The sequence below is a fragment of the Centrocercus urophasianus genome, unplaced genomic scaffold (assembly GCF_019232065.1).
Source record: "Centrocercus urophasianus isolate 14NV4802_14NV808 unplaced genomic scaffold, USGS_Curo_1.0 seq_19, whole genome shotgun sequence".
NCBI classification, from domain to species: domain Eukaryota; kingdom Metazoa; phylum Chordata; class Aves; order Galliformes; family Phasianidae; genus Centrocercus; species Centrocercus urophasianus.
In genome coordinates, this window is record NW_024884744.1 from 15,012,701 (window position 1) to 15,032,441 (window position 19,741).

General features: G+C 41.1%; 1 protein-coding gene across 1 annotated transcript in view; it reads right to left on the reverse strand.

Moving 5' to 3' along the window:
• Nucleotides 1-260: 260 nt before the first annotated feature.
• Nucleotides 261-19,741, reverse strand: part of NYAP2 (neuronal tyrosine-phosphorylated phosphoinositide-3-kinase adaptor 2) — a 125,022-nt gene continuing 105,541 nt past the window's right edge. The window contains exon 8 of the mRNA XM_042820892.1: nt 261-756. Within this exon, the coding sequence (XP_042676826.1) occupies nt 529-756 (228 nt within the window). The 3' untranslated portion in view covers nt 261-528. The remainder of the gene's footprint in view (nt 757-19,741) is intronic.

Consider the following 19,741-nt stretch of genomic DNA (forward strand, 5'->3'; position numbering starts at 1 on the left):
GCACAACTCTAGGTAACTTCTACAGCCCTAGCACCGAGTTGTTTTGTACACTGTCCCGTTAAATATAATGTACAACCACATGCTTTTGTACAGAGGCCAAATCTAGGCAGGTAAGAGAAATAAAATGGTGGTGGGGGTTGTGAGGGAACATTAGAATACCACATAGAAAATAGTTAATAAAACCATATAACAGTAACATTATATAGTAAAATTCTTCATAAATTTTTGAATATATATATATATATTTCAGCAGTGTTATTAGTTTGGGCGTTTTCAATATATTGGCAAAATATTTACATTCTAATATCTTCTGGATCCAAAAAAATCCTGGATAAATATATATGCCTTAATCCAGTTGGAAATTTAGAACTCTCTTTTGATTGACAGGTGAGCACTGTACAGGTGCGTTTTTTTCCGAGGAAGTTCACCACCTGCAGGTAAGTCTTAGTTAGAGCCTTTGCCTCATTAAGAAAGCTGGCTACCTGTGCATGGTGCAATGCGGTGGAGAGAGCATCCTCCACACACCTCTCAGATTGCAGTGTCCCAGAAAACAGTTTGTTGTTTGGAATAAGGAGGAGGGCTATATTTCTTGGTCCCGGTGTTCTTTTTCCAACTCGGCAAGATAGGCATGCTGTCCTGTTTGCAGAGTCCTTTCTCTGATTTCTGTCGAGCTTTTATTTCTTTGCAGAGGCAACGTTTTTTCTCAATCATATCCAGCATTGTATGGTCCCCTTGCAACCACTGCATACATGTCACCTGTTAGGGGGAGAAAAAGAGAGGAAGAAAGGAAAAAGAAGAAAAAAAGTATACAAATAACTATTTAGCTATAGATTGAAGATGTCGTTTCTTTGAAAGAAAGATGTTCTTTTAACATCACTCTTAAAATAACTCCCATTTGTCTCAGAACAAAAAATATCTATGCCAACAAAAGAAGCAAAATCAGTCTTCACTTCTTGCTACTACTGTAAAGAAAAACAGGGCTAATAAATGGTCCCCTTTTTAACTTCTTCTGAGCACAGAGTACTGAAAGCTAATAAAGATGAATGTTTTTGGCAAACCAGCACTAGCTGAATCTTAAATGATGGAAAAGATCTTAAAAATGCACATGGATTTTAAGAATGTCCTTAAGCTGAAGAAATAAAAAATTCTATACACTGAAGCCCATGTTTTATATTGCTTTCCATATCCAATCTGTCACATTAAAAGCATGCTACTAACACTTCTGAGAATCAAGCTAAATATAACTCTGTGTTCAGTTGTTTTTTCAAAGTGATTTAATGAGCTCCATGAGAATTATATGGATTATCCCATCCTTCTCTGTGATGATATTTCATTATCTAGAAGCCTTCAACTGATTAGAAACTCCATGTCTTCACACATGTAGAATATTTCAAAACAGGATCCTGATCCAAAAAAGGAGGTTAGCATATGTTTAGTTGTAAGTGTATGTCACAGCCCCGCCAAAGCCTGAGAAAGTGGCTTCATTTGAGTTAAGCATGGTGCTCACGTGTCAAGAAAACGTGTGTGTCTTCAAATGCTTCTGTAACTGAAATCCCAAATACTAAACTCTCCTGAAAGGGCTTATCATACTTGGATCACACACTGCATTCCTGCAAACCAGAGATCTTCCTCAGAGCACATAATCTGCAAATCTGAAGTGATTTCTTACAGCCTCTCAAAATCTGTTTTCCCCACTGGTGATAAATTTTTAAGTAAACGCATGCCATGCACTTGCAAGGACTGTCCAAGTACATTTCTGATCTTGTCATGCAAATGCACATGTGCACTAATACTTTGGCAGCATTTTATGATTCATGAAGGAAATGTGTTTTTATTAGTAGTATTCAATAACGCATCTGCATTTCATTCACAAATATCAAAATGCTAAATGTGGGCATGCACTGAGCTCCTTGCACTGGGGACTGGTCTTCCTAAAGACAGCAAAGAAACTGCCATTGACCTCTGTAGTTGCTGTCTGCTTAAAGCGCATTTAGCTTCTCTGGATAAATGGAAAATGTTCTGAATCTAGCAGGAAGTAAAAGTAAAGGAATAAATATGAGAAAACCTAACAAAAAAAGTAATAAAGAATGCAAGTAGAAAAATAACAAAGTACAGAAAAGTCTTTTTTTTCACAAACTGTTGCAACAAATGGTTTTCAATGGCTGATACAGGATAAAAGAATTTTAGATAAAATGTTCTTGCTTTATACTGAAACAAAAATATGCTTACCTTGTGTTATATCTATTAAATAGTTCTTTGAGTAGATCACAACACATGTTGTGCTCCTGAACGTTCTAACGAATTTGCAGTTACATGGGTAACGTATCTGTAGTTTCCTCCTTACACCCTCCTTACAGTTGAACTAAACATCTTCAGGAAGCCTACTATGCCTCTCTTTCTAATCCAATGCTCAGTTTTTCCTCATAACATAGTGCAGGTATGAAACAGGTCCCCTGTCCCAAAGCAGGACCTTCTCCCTTTGGCTGTCTCTTTGGCCTGGTCCCCAACCCATCCCAATGGTGTTACTCACTCCTCTCACCCCCAGTGACTCCACGGGCTGTGGATGAGGCTCTAACAGAGGCAGTTTTCCTGCCATCCATCAGGGATGCATTACTACTTACACAGCAGTGTCTTCATTTTGGCTGGGTTCTCCTACGTGGGTCAGGACATGACAGCGCAGTCTGCACACAACTCATTAAGCAGCACAATGACAACACGGCACCACACCAACTTCTGGATTGAACTTGGAGGCAGCAGTGATTGAGTGCTGGTGTCCCCTTACAAGCATGTGGAGCCCTCTCCTTTTTATGACCGTCCCACGAGCAAACAGCCCGCACTGGCGCCAAGCCCTGCGGCTACGCATCGACACTGCCTGCAGCACATCCAAGGGAGTGTGCCTTGGCCACAACACCCACATCCTCACCATCACACCACGTGGTGCTGCAGCCAGCATGGCGTCTGCTGGTAGCTAATCCACTCCGTGGGATTTAAGGGGACTGAAGCGCAATTTTGACGTGCTAAACTCCGAAATACCAATTGCAACTTCACAAAGATAGAGAAGGTGCTGCAGAATGTATCAGTTACACAGACACTCTGCCACCCTCTGCAAAACAGCCCCTAAAATAAACCTAAGTGTAGACAGCTCCAGAACCCCTTTTTATTCTGTCCACCATATTGTGAAGCAGCCAGAGAGTCCTTTACCACAAAGAATTCAAGCATTTCCCCTTTCCAGGACACAGGATTTTTAACACTACTTGTGATGGTTTAAACACCATATCTATTTAGTTTAAACACTATATAAAGGCTGTTCTTTTCACACAGCACCTTCCTGCAGAGCACGTTCCTCTCCCATCACTACACTCAGAAAATGTGTGTGTGGCATGAAGTGCAGAAAGGAGACATGGAAAATCATTTGCCAAAATGGACTGAGTGAGCACATAGGCTGCTGCTGTGTTTAAGGGATAAGGGGAAAAAAGTTTAAGAGGGAGAACGAATGTTCATGGCTTTTTTTGGTATTTTGCCCTATTCTAGCATTAATATCTGCATATTAAAATATAGCTTTGAGCAAGTGCAAGAGGGACCTAAGAGAGAATAATGACAATAATTATTGCTAACACAAAATCTCCAACTGCATGACCTCCATTTTCAGCGAGTCCTACACAGACCACGGGCAGTGGGGCTCTCAGGCCAGCACAGCACTCAGCTGAGCTGTTTAATCCCAGCAGTAACCTGCAATGGCTTCTGCAGGGCTGCTGAGGTGCTTGAAACCAATGTTTAGCACAGAGACTTAAACCTTTAAATCCTTTCTGTGGCTGCTGAACCAATGGAGCTCTCACTTGGGACCAGAACTAATTCTTCTCATACTCTCCCTTCTTTCTGGCCTCACCTGTGCACCGAGTTGCTATAATCACCTCTACAAAGGGATATATTCAATGCGAAGGACACAAAAAAATAACAGTTACAAGTTACTATAAAGAAGTAGAGCATTCCTAATACTACACAGCTATATGGCTGCCCTGTTCCTGAAGGCTCCCAAAGTCCCCAAATTGAACATCCACCAAAAAAAAGCAAAAACCTCTTCCACTATGCAAAACTGAGTTCTTCTACACGGTTTTATTCATCAGCTTAGTAGAGATCAACATTTTGTCACCTTACTTTTCCTATCTGCCCTATTTCTAATATTTTTATTCTCAAAATATTAGCAGTGAACCTTATGATGATTGCTGAATACCCTCAGATTTTACTCTGTCAGCGTCTCAGAACAAGAAGTCACATTATAAAACCATCTTTCAACTAAGAAAAAAAAATAATTCTGGCAACTTTAACATTCTCAAAATATTGTGCAAAATGTTTTGTCTAAGAAAATCTGAGTGAACAGCAGAGCCCAAAAGGCTGGTGAGTGTTTCAGTACTTTATGAACATCTGAGACAAATTAGCTGAACAAATTCCCTCCCTTATAAAGTGGGATCGGTGTATTTTTGTGTGTAGGTGCCTCCAGGAGTCTTGTGGCAGAGGTTTGATGGGCAGAACATCTACAGTTGAATTGCTCTCAGAGAACAGGTCGTCAACCAGAGGTCAGCACACTCCATAGCTCTCTCCCATATCCAAATTTACCGAGAAATGTTCATAATCCCAAAGAAAACCCAGGGTTTGGGAAACACACTCCTGCAGAGTATTCCCATTTCTGTTGCTCTGGTACGGGCTCTGCCTGGTCTTGGGTGCTGCATGGCTCCTCCACAAAAGCACTCAAAGTAGGGATATTTAAAGGAAGAAACACAAATGTAAATTAACATAGCTCTTTCCCAGCTCCCAGCAAAGCGCAACAGATTTGTTCTGAACAGGAAGAAAGAGAAGAAAACATTATTAAGCAGCTACTGATAGATGTGACTTTCCAAACCTCTTAGCTGCAGTAACAATGTAAATGTCTTCCATCTTTTTGTTGGTGACCTTTTAAAATGCCAGACAGGACGTCCTGGCCCTTCAGCAACCAGATTTTCATCAACAGGACCCAAAATACCAAAAAAGCGGGTCTTTGTGAGCTGTCAGACACATGCATGCTACTGAAGAAGAATAAAGCAAAATCTTTACGATATATACAAACAATCACATATTGCACAGCCTTTCCAAATGAAAAATACGAGAGCTGTGAAAAGAAAAATGTGGGAGCCAGACTGAAAATACAGTGAATAATCTCTGAAGCCAGGCCATAACGGTGAAGTGTGGGTTGGATAAATCCATGCCAATTCACTGCCCTGAAAGGCATTTCAGAAAATGTTCCATTGAAAGGTGCAATATAGTTCCATAAGGAAAAATAGGTGCTGCTAAAAATCCCATGGGGGAGAAGAATATACTGGCCATAAAGTTCAAAAGCGTTGTCCATTTTCATCAATTTTTGAGTAAACTTTTCTAATATTTGGATTAACCACCCAATATTTTATGTTCTGGAATTTCTCTGAGTGTTTTCTTTTAAGATATATGAACTTCTAATGACAAAAAAAAAAAAAAAAAAAAAAAAAAAAAAAAAATATGGATCACTGCATAAGGGCTGAGACAATGCCACAACCCATGCTTTCTGTGTGACATCTTGGCAGTCAAATTCTTGGTTTGCCTTTTTTTAATGCTGCTGTCTCTTTGGAACTGAAATCAGAAGCAATAAGTAGTCCCTGAATAGATGATTCAGTGGGGCTTCTGTAATTTTTGTTCCTAGTACCATAGGTTCCCACTTTGCTGACATTGTACATGCCATGGGGCTGAGGAAGATGCTGCTCTCTTCTCGTTCTTATCGGTGTCCTCGCTCTGCTATAGGACAGGCAGAGGGGCTGACTTCATTTACACAAAGGATGAGGAGCACCACACCTCACATGTGTGATCGTGGATATTGTACAAACACTCTTTTCTTCATGACAACAGCATATCATAAATAAAATGAAAGCCCAACAGCTGACGTGAGGCTGTAACAAAGTGATCTTAAACCAACTCAAACTATAATGAAATAAAAACGGCATCGATGTTTGGAGATTAGTAGCAATGCCTCCTGCATCTGCAAACAAAGCGACCCATGAACAGTGCAAGCTGTGAGCAGTGCTACCTATCACTCAGTAGAGCCAAGCATGCTGGATTGTTTGGGCAGGCTACAAGTAAAACAAAAAGGCTTTCTGAAAGCCACTTACCATCCTCTGGGAGGAAAAGATACTGCCTCCCTCCTTCCTCTTGCCTGTGCTCAAACAGGAGCTTCCAAACTCTCTTTCCCACTGAAACACTCGATGGTGCCTTCTCTCATGCACATGGGTCCCAGCCAGCTGGCTGGGAGGTGTCTCCAAGGTGCTTCCACTCCAGAGGGTGGCTCCTAGGAGGCAGCCGTATGCCATGGCTGCAGGTGGCAGTGGGCTAAGCTAAGTAGCAAGAGTTAGCTTATGATGCGTTCTCTGACAGTCTTAGCTCGACGCGGAGATCCTTTAGCATGCCTTCACAAAATGGGAGTTGTCCAATGTAAGAGTTCAGCAGGAATCAGGTTTCAAAGGCTCTGGGCACCGAGATCTTTTCTCATCCGAAGCCAGCAGGAGTCTGCCCACCAACTCCACGGGTCAAAGAACTTGACTACACTTTGTTCAAACAAACAGTAACACCCCTCCCTCTTTCCCCCCCCCAAATGTTTTTAAAAGCCTTCTGAAAAGCAGTTGGAAAATGACAAGGTTTCTGTTGTTAGCTATAAACACTGCACTGCAATTAAACATTGTTACCTCCAGTGGCTGTAAAAGCTGGGAAGTGAGCGTAAAGCTACAGGCTGTATCTGCCACCATTGCTCTGGAACAGTACTGACATAAAAGAAGGTACAGTTTGACTCAGCCCAGCCAGTCATTCTAACAGCTCTGTACTGCTACCCAGCCCTCCCATCATCGCTAAATTCAAAACAACAATTGGTTATTAATGCAGAGGTGATTAAAAGTAACAGCACATTCAGGAACACATAGCGTGTGCAGGGTGAGCTGTGAAAGCAGACACTCGCCATGCAGTCAGTGCATGGTAACGCTCCCAGAGACAGCTGAGCACACAATTGCACACAATTGCAAATTTGCCTCCGGAAGCATCCAAGGTGTTTCCTAACGGTGTCCTCCCAGCCCGCAGCCGCAGCGCAGTGAGCCCCCTGCATTCCCGCAGCCGCACCGCAAGCTCAGGCACACAGTGCTACGCGCCACGCGCACCGCCCTCTTGCTTCCTGCACAAATTCTTCTTCTTAGGACACACAAGGAAATCTTCATTTTTTCCCTTGAACAGGGAGGAATATTAACCAAAAAAGGCATAGAAGTACGCACTGATGGCCTGTACTAAGCGTACGTTTTTATAAACTTTGCTAGCAGTACATTTCTGATTGACTCATATAACAGACCAGAAGTGGAAGAAAACATGCATTTCCAGCTTTCTCAAGAATTTTTCCCTTTATATTTCTAATTCAGTGCAAGCCACTAAAAGCCAATTTTCTGTTTGTATAGAAACATCTCTAATGTTACTGGCACAGATCTGGAAGTGAACATTTGCCAGTCAACCTGTCATTTCTGCTGTGGCAGAAATAATGTAGGTGTTATCATACAGTTGCTGGCATCTTGGTTTTAAAATCCAGGTGATAATATTTTTAAGGGCTGGGAAAGAATTCCATTCGCACAATGGTTTGAACAAAATATCTTTCACTGCATATTTAAAGGACTTCACTGACTCCTGATATTTCAACTTCAAAAACAGGGTACGCATCACATTTTAATATTTGGACTTGCTGAGTTTACTGTTTTGATCTCCATAATTCTGTATTTCCAAACTTCTGAGAACATGTTTCCAAACAAGTGACACCACTGTAGAAAGACAAAACAAAACAAGACTCCCTATAACAACTGTTCTACCACTATCATACTGCTCTTGTAATTATACTGTGCAATATTGTAAGAGAAATCTGGGCACCTTTTCTAAATACAGGACTTGCTAAAAGACCTGTTACATTGTGCTCTGTGGTCTGACTAATCCACTACTTAAAAGCAATTAACAAGAATCTTTGGAATTATGAGAATTCCCAAAGATTCAAGATTATGAACAATTAACACTTACCTAAAAATTAAATCAACAAATAGTTAATAAACCATCAGCACCTCTGACTCCAGACCTCCTGTTTCATGATTCATTGCTTCCAATTACTAAATACCACAGCTACTTTGTACAGAATCAGCATTGCACACACTCCTATGCCTCAAGTTTTCTGGTTACCCTCAGATTATTGCTGAGGCTATAAATAAAGAAAACGTTAAAGGATAAATTGCCATCCTGCAGCCTGTTTTCATGCTGGCAGTCTCACTACAGATCTCCCTGACCCTGCATTAGCAACATATTTGTAAACCTCTATCTTTCTCTTCTAAGCTAATTTTTTTTTATGCAAAACAACCGTCTGAAATGTACTGCTTGATTTGCTATTAGGTAACACATCCTATAAATGCTGGTATGTTTAAAGTAAGAGGCTGCAAAGCAATTTATACTGGTATTGTGTAAAGTAGTCTCATGCATCTCATTTACACAGTGGATCATCACAAAGTGCATTTCTATTGAGATTACTTATGACAAATCAAAGCCTCTGCTAAGCAATACGTGTAGAACTCAAGCTACCCACCATGACACATCCTCTCGTTCACTGCAAAATAGAAAGGCAAAATTCAATATTGTATTATGTCAATCACAGGAGGCACAAAGGACAGAAAACCCAGTCTTTGTGAGAGTTCAGTGGTACAAAGACCTTGAGCTAACTGCACCACAATGTAACACTTCAAAGTCCCAGACTTCATTAACAGGTTGCTAACCCTGTCTCCCCAGCTCTTCCTCTTGCTGAGAGTTGCTACTCCAACATGTGTGCCTTAACTGCTCATCTACCAGTCCTGAAATAGCAGGACGGTTTGAAGCGGTGACCTCGATGACTACTGTAGGCAGCCCAACCTATGACCAAGCATGTCCACAGTACAGAACACCTGCAATTAGTGTCTCCAGCACCTCCTCCTTTGAGTTAAGATGTGGCATGGAGCAAGAAGAGTAGCTGGCGGGCAGGATCCTTATCTCTTCAAGATCCAACCCTTGCAGATTGCAAAGCTCTTGTGCAGAAGGGAGCTGAAGGCAGCAGAATACAAACTCTAGGTCATTGTTTCTTGTCATCCATTAGTGACCAAGACAGAAAGAAAAATTGAACTAGGAATAAAGAAAATGAGTGGAAACAATCCCAACACTTGAAGAACTAAGAGAAAGTGGACTCTGTGGCCTGGTCTAAAGATACAAAAATGTAACATGGAGAAACCACAAAATCGATTAGTTTCCCCACTTTATTGCACATCATTTTATGCAAGCCAGAAATAAATGCATGAGCTTCAGTACTCTTCCTCCTGATGCCAGCATTTGAACTGAAGATTCAACTAATCTTTATTGCCGTGACAGTTAAGAACTTCACCACCGATTTTTCAGCTAAGCCACCAAGTCTTTGTATTTTTCTAGTATTTTCAAGAAAATGGTCATAAGAATCATTTAAAATATATTTTAAAAAAAAAAAAAAAAAAAAAAGCAAAAACAAAATAATGTATTAAGGGAGAATGCCTCAGCTCTGAAAGTGCTGCTCCCTTCAGATCTACTTGTTCAGCATTCAGTGATCTAAGCACACTAACCCCAGCTTGACATATAGTTAATGAACAGATCCTGGACTTAGAAACTGTACTGACAGCTTCTAAAGAATCCAAATGTGAGAGCCTTTCCTGGTATGCAGTACTACATCTCCTCTAGCCTCAGAGCAACATCATACAATTTCATATATATGAGAAGCTGCTAAATAATATAGCACCCAAATCTAATTTAGTCTAGATTTACTGACAGAGCTAAAATGCAAGCAAGAAACTTAGACTGGCGCATGAAGATTTTGGAAACTGGGATTCACTAGGTGCAGTGGTTGCCATATGTTACTTTTGCTTTTCTGTATAAAAGGCAATCTCCAGCTGGATGACATTTGCTGATACAGCGTGACACTGGTTTAGCATTAATTCACTGAGAAGACTGCAACAGAGTAAACCTCGAATAGCAGCATGCTGAACCACAGCTTCATTTGTGTGAACCCGTGAACCATCAGGCAGAAGCGGCTTCAGCTGATGGCAGTAGCTTGGGTTGAATTCCAGCTCTCCCCAGGAAATTTAAACACCCATTTTGTAAGGAATGGTTTAAGACAATAGGTTATACACCAAACATTCTAATCCATGTTAAGCTACACACATGTATCCCTTGTAACATAAGTGAACAAATCGCCAACCAACAAAAACCTGCTGTTTGCTCTGGTTTGTGCTTTAAAGTTTGGTTCAGAAATCAAGCAAGAGCCATAATTTATTATTATTTTTTAAAATAGTATTGCCATTGTCCTTTCTCATTTTTACTCTTTTCTGTTGCGACCCAGATGTAAATTATACAATAGTTATTATCAACCCCAGACACTCATTGTGCTTTTCCAGACTGTAAAAAAGAGATGGGCCAACACGACCCGAGAGACCATTAATTACCATTGTCTCGAAAAGGCTTAAGATTGGCCTGCTGGACCATGTACACAAAGCTTGCCTAATGGAATGTATCCTTTCCCCATATTATTTTTTGTTGAGAAAAAGCATTCCTTGGACATTCCAGTTGTAGTTTATGAGTGAAATGGGAGTTTGCTCTTGACGTGAGCGAGGTCAGAGTTTAACCTTGTAACTGAATAGAAAAAAAATGGAAAGGATTTCTGTGACGCAATTTTGTTTGGGGTGAAGGTTTTTCATAACAGTGACTCTGTCACACTGGAAATTCCTTACTATTTCCTGCATAAAGATCTTTCTTCTAAGATTTTTTTTCTGAGTAGCTGCTGCCACTCTGCTGCAGTAATGTGCTGTGCACGGAGACTGGTCTGGCTGGACAAGACAATACGATGATAGGATTAAAGTTAAAGGAAGTGAATTTATCACTCCCAGGCCTCAGACAAAAACACATACGACTGTTATGGAAGCTCCAATGCAGTGAAGAACAAATACACGCTCAACTGGAAAATACGTATCAATTGTCCCCTTGATTTAAAGGGATGTCAATGCCCTTCTGGGCAAGGGAAGTTAAGGCAAGTTAACCTCGCCCGTATTCAGATGTGTGGTGATTAAGTAAAGGGCCAGTAAGTGATCGTTAGCTGTTTCAATAAATGCCTAATCAACTGGCATTGTATGTTACTATAGACTGCAAAGCATAAGAGGCAGTTTGAAATCATAGCTGACAAACCGTATCCAAAATGCTGCTATAAAATTGATTCAGTAAGTACGGTATTGAAACTGCTCCTAGAGCTCACCTGCACTGGAGACAATTTACAGGCTGAGTAAGGCCCTTCTCTATCCAGCACTTGTATGTGCAAATCCTCCTTGAGTACAGATTGGGATTTGCTGCACGAGAGCCCGACTGGGTAAGAGCATTTCTAAACCACGGGACACCTGGCCAGCATGAATCAAGCCTACAGAGTGTGGACTGTTACCCAATAATTTTCAACCATAAAAAGCTGTCATGAAAAATACAAGTATCTTTGCAATTTTGGTTCTGTTAAAAATATACATATATATATGTGTACACATTATTATTACTTTTTTTTTACTGAAAAGCTCAAAACTTTACATTAGTAAAAATAATAATCTTTTAAGGATCTCATTTAAAATACATGACATTTTTATTTTCATTGTTTAACGAGACAAAATGAGAATAAAAGTAAGTTATCAAAAGTGGGTGCTGGCATTCATACTTGTCCATAGTTGGCACACACAGGATGTACATGAATAGCCACACAGTTCTAGTGAAAGATTATGAACAAACACACATACATATACATAGGTATATAAACATACTATACATACATACATGAGTGAATATACATATTTATGTGCATACAGTATACAGACGAGATACTATACAGGTACAGTAAGTGCAATATACTGTATAAGGCTATACAGACATCAAAAGATTCAGGTGAAATGGCAACAACCATGAGAACAAAGCTTGGATGGTTTGTGGCAGTGCAGATGGAGGGGGAACCTTGCTGATCTGCGTTGTTTTATGCATCAGGCACACACAATTCAAACAGAAAACATGGTAAAATACATTCTGTTCATATACAAAAAAGGTAAGACAAGTGGAAGTGCATGGAGGTAACTGAAATGTGCACGAGCAGACAGATAAGGTTGTTCTACCTAGAGTACAGAATAGTTACAGAATAGTTGGTTCATTTACAGAGAATGCCTATATATAAACCCATGCTTTCATGAATCCATGCCATTTTTATTTCTACTTTTCCTTTAAGAATATTATAAAATTCTTCCCCTGAGTTAAACATAAATACACACAGAAAAGGGAAAAAAAAGGAAATTGCATGCTTCTGTTTTTGTTTTTTAATTTTTTTTTTTTTTTAAACCAAGGCACAATGTCTTTAATAGTGGTTGCAACAGCATTTGAAATAAACTTTGCAATTGTTGTTGTTCTGGTACTGTATCCCTCTTAGTGTGACTAAGCTAATTGTTTGCACACGAAAATCTCAGAACAAGCTTTGAAGTGAATTTAGAAATTTTAGAAGAGAATAAACAAATTTATGAGAAATGCCTTAAAGAAAAATTCCCTAAAGAGGAAGGATTGCTACCAAATGAAATCCTTTATAGGCAACTTACAGATGCTTAGACTGAAATAATTCCACATAGCTACATTATATATTTAATGCTACAGTAAGTTTTTAATTATTTTCAGTAGAACCATGTACAATGCTGTAGGAGCTGGAGATGAAGAACTTCCAGTAAATTTTTAGTTTCTTGTTGCAGGCAGGATAGAACAGTGATCTCACTGATTCTGTTTCATAAGCTGCAAGAGGTATAGCTTAGTAACATTTGTTCAATTAAACATTTAAACTTCTAAGGCTTTTAATCTCTCCATTTCATGGACAGTCTAAGTCTTTTATAGGGAATATTAGTTCTAAATTTCTGAGGACATCACATTAATTTCTTCACCCTCATGCACAACACTGACCCTCAAAAAGAAGGACTGGCTGAAAGGGCTGTGCTTTGGCTGCTGTCCCCATGTCTGAGCCCTCTTTGCAGGGATCTAGAGGCACGCAGCCAAAAGTCCTAAAAGAGCAAGCCCCAAGGTTGCTGCCCTTCACTGCTTCCTTTCTTCTCATCTCCTTGCTACTTTCTTTCCTTTTTGCTGATAAAAGCATTGCTTGTGCCTACTGTCTGCTTTGCCTCTAAGTACGCCGAGAATCTCCTTACTTTCCCTCACAATCTAGGATGTACAATGGGTTTGACCTGCCTGTTTCCTTGTCTTCCTGCTGATGTTCTGAACATCTCAGCAGCTTCCAGGGGCTGTGCATGTCAGTCACTTCCAGGGAACAGCCACATGCATTGTGCTTCTTAGGCTGCTGCATCCTTCCCACACATTTCCCTGTTGAGCTAAGACACTTTTTTGAAATACTGAAACACACTGTTCCAACTCAACACGTAGGTTAAATCCTTTCAAGGCTGCTCTTCAAAAAGGTAAATTCTCAGATCTGAAAAATGCCCAGATAAAGATAGCAAAAAAACAACATGAAGAAAGTGAACACTCCCATAAGCGCTGCATTTCATTCCTTCTCCAAGTATTATTGTATTTGAAAAGTTTCATCTTCTTATGTGAGGGAACAAACCTCTTTCTCTATTCTGCTGGCAAGCTTATAAAACCTATCTAAGCACAAGAGATCACTATAAGATGAGATATAACGGAATGCAACATTCTGCCTCCCACTCTCCTTCTCCATGCTGGAGCTTGAGGGGTGAGGAAAGGTATGCAGACAAAACATAGGGCTGGTGCTATAGATTGCAAGAACTGCTCACTCTGCTCCTGTGTCCAGCACCTTCTTTCTGCAGCAGTATACTTGCTAAAGCTGACCTGCTTCCCTCAACAAGTCTCCTTTGTGTCCTATCCTAAAACTGCATGTCCCAAATGGCTGTGACCAGTGGTGCCTTTGCAAAACCAGCAGGCACCTCAGAGAAGTGCTGCTGCTATGCAGCCACAGACCTGTGTGCAGTGCAGCCCCCAGCAGTTCCACAGGCTCTGCAGCTGCCCCAAGCTGGGGGTAACATGGAGCCACCAAATCCTGCTCAGGGCCTGCTGTGGCTGCAGCACATGCCTGGGCTGCACAGCACGCTCTTTCCCATGCTCTTCAATCAGTGCTTGGCAGAAATGCAGCAACCTGCTTCTGCTGCATGATCACACCAGCCAAACGCCCAGGAAAACACTTTGGGACAGCAGCAGCAGGGCTGTCTGCCAACAGAAGGCGGCTTTGACACGTTGGCTTCTTGTGCCAATCAGTCAGGCGTGCCTGGGAGGTGAAGGATGATGGATGCGGCAATTCCATCCCCTCCAAGGTTTGCATTTTCATTTTCTTTTCTTCCTTTCTTTTTTTTTTCTTTATTTTATTTTATTTTTAATAAGAGTTCTCTGTTTTCAGTTTTATATTTAGAAACAATCTGCTTTGGACCCACGCACTGATTATGTAAGACCAGATTCGGGCTGCAACACACCATAACGCGATGTGGAGCCATCCCTACAACATTAACATTCTTGTTGCTGCTCTCATCCAACATGTTGTCAGTGTATTTAGCTGGACTGATGACAGCAGAATTTTGCTTTCGTGTGCACACAATATTTGTCCTTGAAGGGAAAGAAAAAGATGGCTTAAAGTAATCCACGCGCTCCCTCTGGTGGGCACGGGGCTCTGCTGCGCTTCGTGAAAGCACCAACAGAAGCTCAGAAATCCCAAGTCCCTGCGGTCCTCAGCAGGCAGAGTCCCGTGGTTCGGCACGACTCGGATTTTCACATTCGCTCAGGCCAAACTCTGGTCAAATCCATTATCTCAAGAGAGAAGCAGGGACGCTTCACGTCCCACCAGGGAGGGGCTGCGCCAGGGGTTTCTCTGCTCCCTGCTTTGGGTTCTCCCACACCTGCCAATCTACCCAGGTGGGACTTAATGTCTTTTCCCTCCCAAGCAGTTGAAAACTGCCATCACAAAACTCTGCGTCTGTATTTGATTTCTTCTACACAGACCCTGACAACTTCTCCATGAGTAAACTTTTTCTAACTAACTTTACCTTGTTTTCTGGTATAAAACATTCAAATACATTTCATTATGTTAGTGGCTTATAAAACGGAATAAATTTCTGTCAAAGATACAGTGAATTTTATTCCTTTTTTTTTTTTTTTTTTTTTTTTTTTATTTCACAGTCTACAGCTGTTTACTCTCTCACCTGTTATACTGGGCTTACAGATCCCTGGGGTAAGGACAGGATTTGTTCTACACATTGTCTACACACACAGGGACTTTATTTATGATACTTAGACAAACTTGTTACGGATATCGTTTATGATTCTTAGATGTGATTGTGGTAAATCCTAATGGCGAACATGAGGCAGGTTTTGGATCTAGTGACTATCCCAAGCCTTATTAAAAATGATGGTTAAACAGAAGGAGTAATTTAGTTCCTTAAGTAAATAGTTTCATAAGCTACCACCCAAAGCAATAAACAGCGTATAAAAAGTGCAGACCAAAAACCCACGGGTCTTCCGATTACAGGGAGGCTAACAGACTGCTCCCACACTGCAGACACAGTTTGAATGAAGAAAAACATCAAATAGCAAAAATGAACAACCATGATCCTGGCTCCAGGAGCACAGACAGATCTCAGACACCGCACTGTTCGAAGGGGGATATTTGGGATTTAAACACTGGGAGAAGAAAATGATTATCATCATTCCATGAATTGCTCCAAGTATTTTGCTACATCCAAAATACATGGTATAGTGTCAAAAATTTTGAAAATGAGATGAAAAAAAGAGCGACAGAAGAGCCATACCAGAGTGGTGACAAACACTGTAGCTTGATACTTATTTTGAATAGGAATTTGGTATTACGTCTCACCTGCAGCCAGCAGCCCAGGGGGGTCCTTAATTTCCCTATGGCCCAGGGAACAGGTGTGACAGAGACTGGTTCTTTCATTGTAAGACCCCTGCACTATTAAAACCATAAGAGCAGAATCATTTGGGTTTTGTGTTGGTTTCAGATGGTGATCCTTCAAGGACTGCATCCAGCAAGGTTTTACAGTACTGAGCAGTGGCGCTTATTTATGCTATTAGCAGGTACTTATTCTCTTACTAATGCCCTTTTTTCCTTCTGTTTGCCACTTTGCTGGTATTCAGGATGAAGGTCTGCAGAGTTCTCCATCTACCAGCACTTCTGTATTTTTCACAGACTGGAAGGTAAAAAAACAAAGCAAAGCAAAACAAAACAAAACAAAAAAGCAAAACCAAACTCTGCATTGATTGGACAGGGAAAAGCATGGATTGTCATTTGTAGATGCTCATTTTTCAGCAGCAGAACCTGTTCAATGGGCCAGTCAGGCACCTGGCCCTGCTAAGAGGCTGACAAGTGCGAGTGTTTGCTGATTGCTTTGAACTCCTGTACAGTGGTGCTGGGAAAATTGCAACTTTAAGCTGAGAATAATGGAAGAGCACAGATGTATTGTTTGTGCTCAGCTAATTGAGAGCCCATGTGCTTTCAGACACAATTTGCCAACTAAAGCATGACAATGCCAAGTCATTGGGGAAGTTTTTTGTCTAGGTGCCTTCAAAAATAATTACAGCAGTAATAGCTACAATTCAACCTTCTTGTATTCATTCATTAAAGGGTGAACACAATGCTTACGAAGCACGCAATGACTATAATACGCTCTGTATACACAACTAAGGCCAGAGACATTAAGAACTGGGTTTGTGATACTCAGCTGACCCAGAACAGCATTATTTACGCACTGAGGCGTGAGACAAACACTGAGCTTCTTGGAAACACTTCATAACTGTCAAGACTCAACTCTAAATTATTTCTCCTAAGTTTTATTAATTTCTTTCAACGAGCTCGTGCTGCATTTATACTGCAGAGCGTTGTTCTAGGAACGTGTCCTCAAGAACGTTCCCCCAAGCGGCGCAGGCGACCCCCGCACCGCGGGCCGAGCGGCCATGCACAGCGGGGGGGAGACGCTGACGGGGGCCGCCAGGCGGAGCCACGAGCTCGCCCAGCGCCGCGCCAGGCCGTGCTGGGCAGGGCTCGGGCCTCGCTAGGCCGCTCCGGGCCGTCCGGGCAGGGCCGCAATGCGCCTCGCTGGCCGCAGCGTGCCGGGACCGAGGAGAGCGGAGCTCCGCGGGCAGGCCGCATACGGATCCAGGCCCAAGGTGCCGGCGCTGCCATGTACTGGCGGCATAACCTCTGTCTGAATAATAAACAGACAGATACAAGCCACAGCAATGTAAAAAAGCAGCAGTGCGTCTCCCTGAAGAGGAGAAACCTGCTGCTGCAGGCAGATACCAGCCACACTCAGCAGGGAAAGGCCACTAACAGCTCAGTGCTGATTTTGATACATTTTCTAGCGTTTTCTTCAACACAAGTCAAGACTCCTTAATGCACAGCTCTCCGTGTATTTCTACTCCTTCTGCTGACTTATTCCTTCTAATCTCAGGATGGTGTCTGGATTTAACTTTCATCATCGTTTTTAAGTTTAAATCTTATTTCCTTGCTAAAATTGGAGATAGGTATCAGTGCCCAGGCCTCCCCACAGGAAGCCACCAGGCCTTGCAGGCATGCTAGCCTTCTGGAGGTGGGGACAGCATGCCACAAGGAGACAGCAGGAGAGGAACTAGAGTGCTGCCTCCCCACTGAAAAGCAGGGATCTGCGGGGCAGCGTGAGGGGAAGCTGCACGTTTGCAGATAAGTACAGAGCTTTGTGGGAACAGCTGAAAAGAGGCTGTGCTTCAGCAGAAAAGCTGAAATACCGCCGTCTAACTACCAAGAGTCTCGTTATCAGAGGCTGTATTTTCTCTCAGGTTGCGGATCTCATAAACATACGTATAATTCCTTCAGGATGTGTTGTTTTAACATGTACTATTGCACTCATATGCAGTGTAATACATACGACTTTCCAACTGCTGCCTACATCTTAATGAAAATAAATTTCACTTTGCAGCAAAGAAGTCTAGGGACAGTTACATTGGTTCCTTTTCCTTAAAATGGAATTAAGCCTAGAAGTAACCTAGTGATGTTTTTATGTGCATTAAGAATATAGATTTGCGATGCCTTGCTATCCAGCAGAGGGACTTCCACAGTGTATATTGCTTGAAACATTTCCCTCTTTTGTAATGAGCATGCTCGATACACATATATTCTGCATGTAACAGGGAATTTTGAACCCATCCATGTCATGTAATCTTTCCTTACCCTGAGATGAAGATACGAAGAATGATAGGGGGCAGTGAAACATCACTGTATTGCAGATGTTTCTATTCCTCCAAATCCCGCTTACTTTGCACATGTGAACCATTTTTTTTCACTACTGGTGCTCTGACATGCCTGAGCATTTGCCATGGCAGGGTGAAACATCTCAGCATGCCTGATACAAATGTCTTAGGCTCAGAGGTTGCCAGCAGTAAGGGAGATCATTTATTTACTAAGGCATCCTGAGACTGTATATAATTTCTACCTTAGAAACCTCACTTAATGTTTAACTTCTACTGCCCTCTGTTTCCTTGTGTAGAAACAAAAGAGTTGTACTTGTTTGTACTTCAGTATAAAGACCAAACTCAAATGCACTTCCAGTGTTTCTAGTTTTATCCACACAATTCTTGATATCTAAGATCAAGATGTAACTTTCTTTACTTTCTAGAGCATCTTTCTATTCCCTATATCTTTCCTTCACATTCTGTGATATGTAGAACACTTTTCTACTACTTACATTTCCCTCTTCAGGATACATATTTATATCAAGATATGTATTTAGCATATATAACTGTTTGCTATTTCTGTAGCTAAAAAAATATTCTATGCTACTGCCATATTTCAGTTTTATACTCTCCAGTTGTCTTCCTTTTCTACTTCCTTAATTTCTTACACTTTGCTCTTACACAATTAACTTCAGTTCTGAGATAAACTTTTGTTTATCCTTCAGTTTAAATTGAGTGATTTTTTTTACTTAATGCATGGTTACTTCCTGCAGCCATCTTTCAAAACACCCTTGCCATTTACCAGACATAATATAGAACAGCGTGCTTCCTGTCTGCCTCTGCTCATCTGTCACTGCTGGTGACTGCTGCGCTACAGATTTCTAAATGTTCTCCAATAGAGAACAGCCAAATAACTTATCTCTGCTTATAAGTCCTTTCTTTTTATTTATAAGTAATGTAGCACTTACCATCCACGTGCCATATGTATGTTCCATAAATATTAGCTAGTTAATCCTCACAACTCCTACACCAATAAACAAACATGAATTTAAGGCATAGAGGAGTTAAATGTCAGCAGTTACACAATTAGCCAGTATTTGACTGGAATTAAAATTCAGATTTTCTCAATTCAGACCTGTCTTGAATTACCAAGCATTCTCACTACTTACACAAATCATCATGTAAAAGCTCAAATAAGTTAAATGTTTTGGAAAAACATTAGTTTGGGATCCTTGAAGATTTGAAATAAATGATCAATCCAGTAAGCTGCCCTTTCCCAGATGTACTCCTCAATCTTGCATCCCTGTGAGGTCAGCTGTGTCCATCTCAGCACAGAGGTGAATAACAGAGAGCATCCTCTTCTTTCAGAAAGACTAACTGCTGATTATGATGTAGTTAA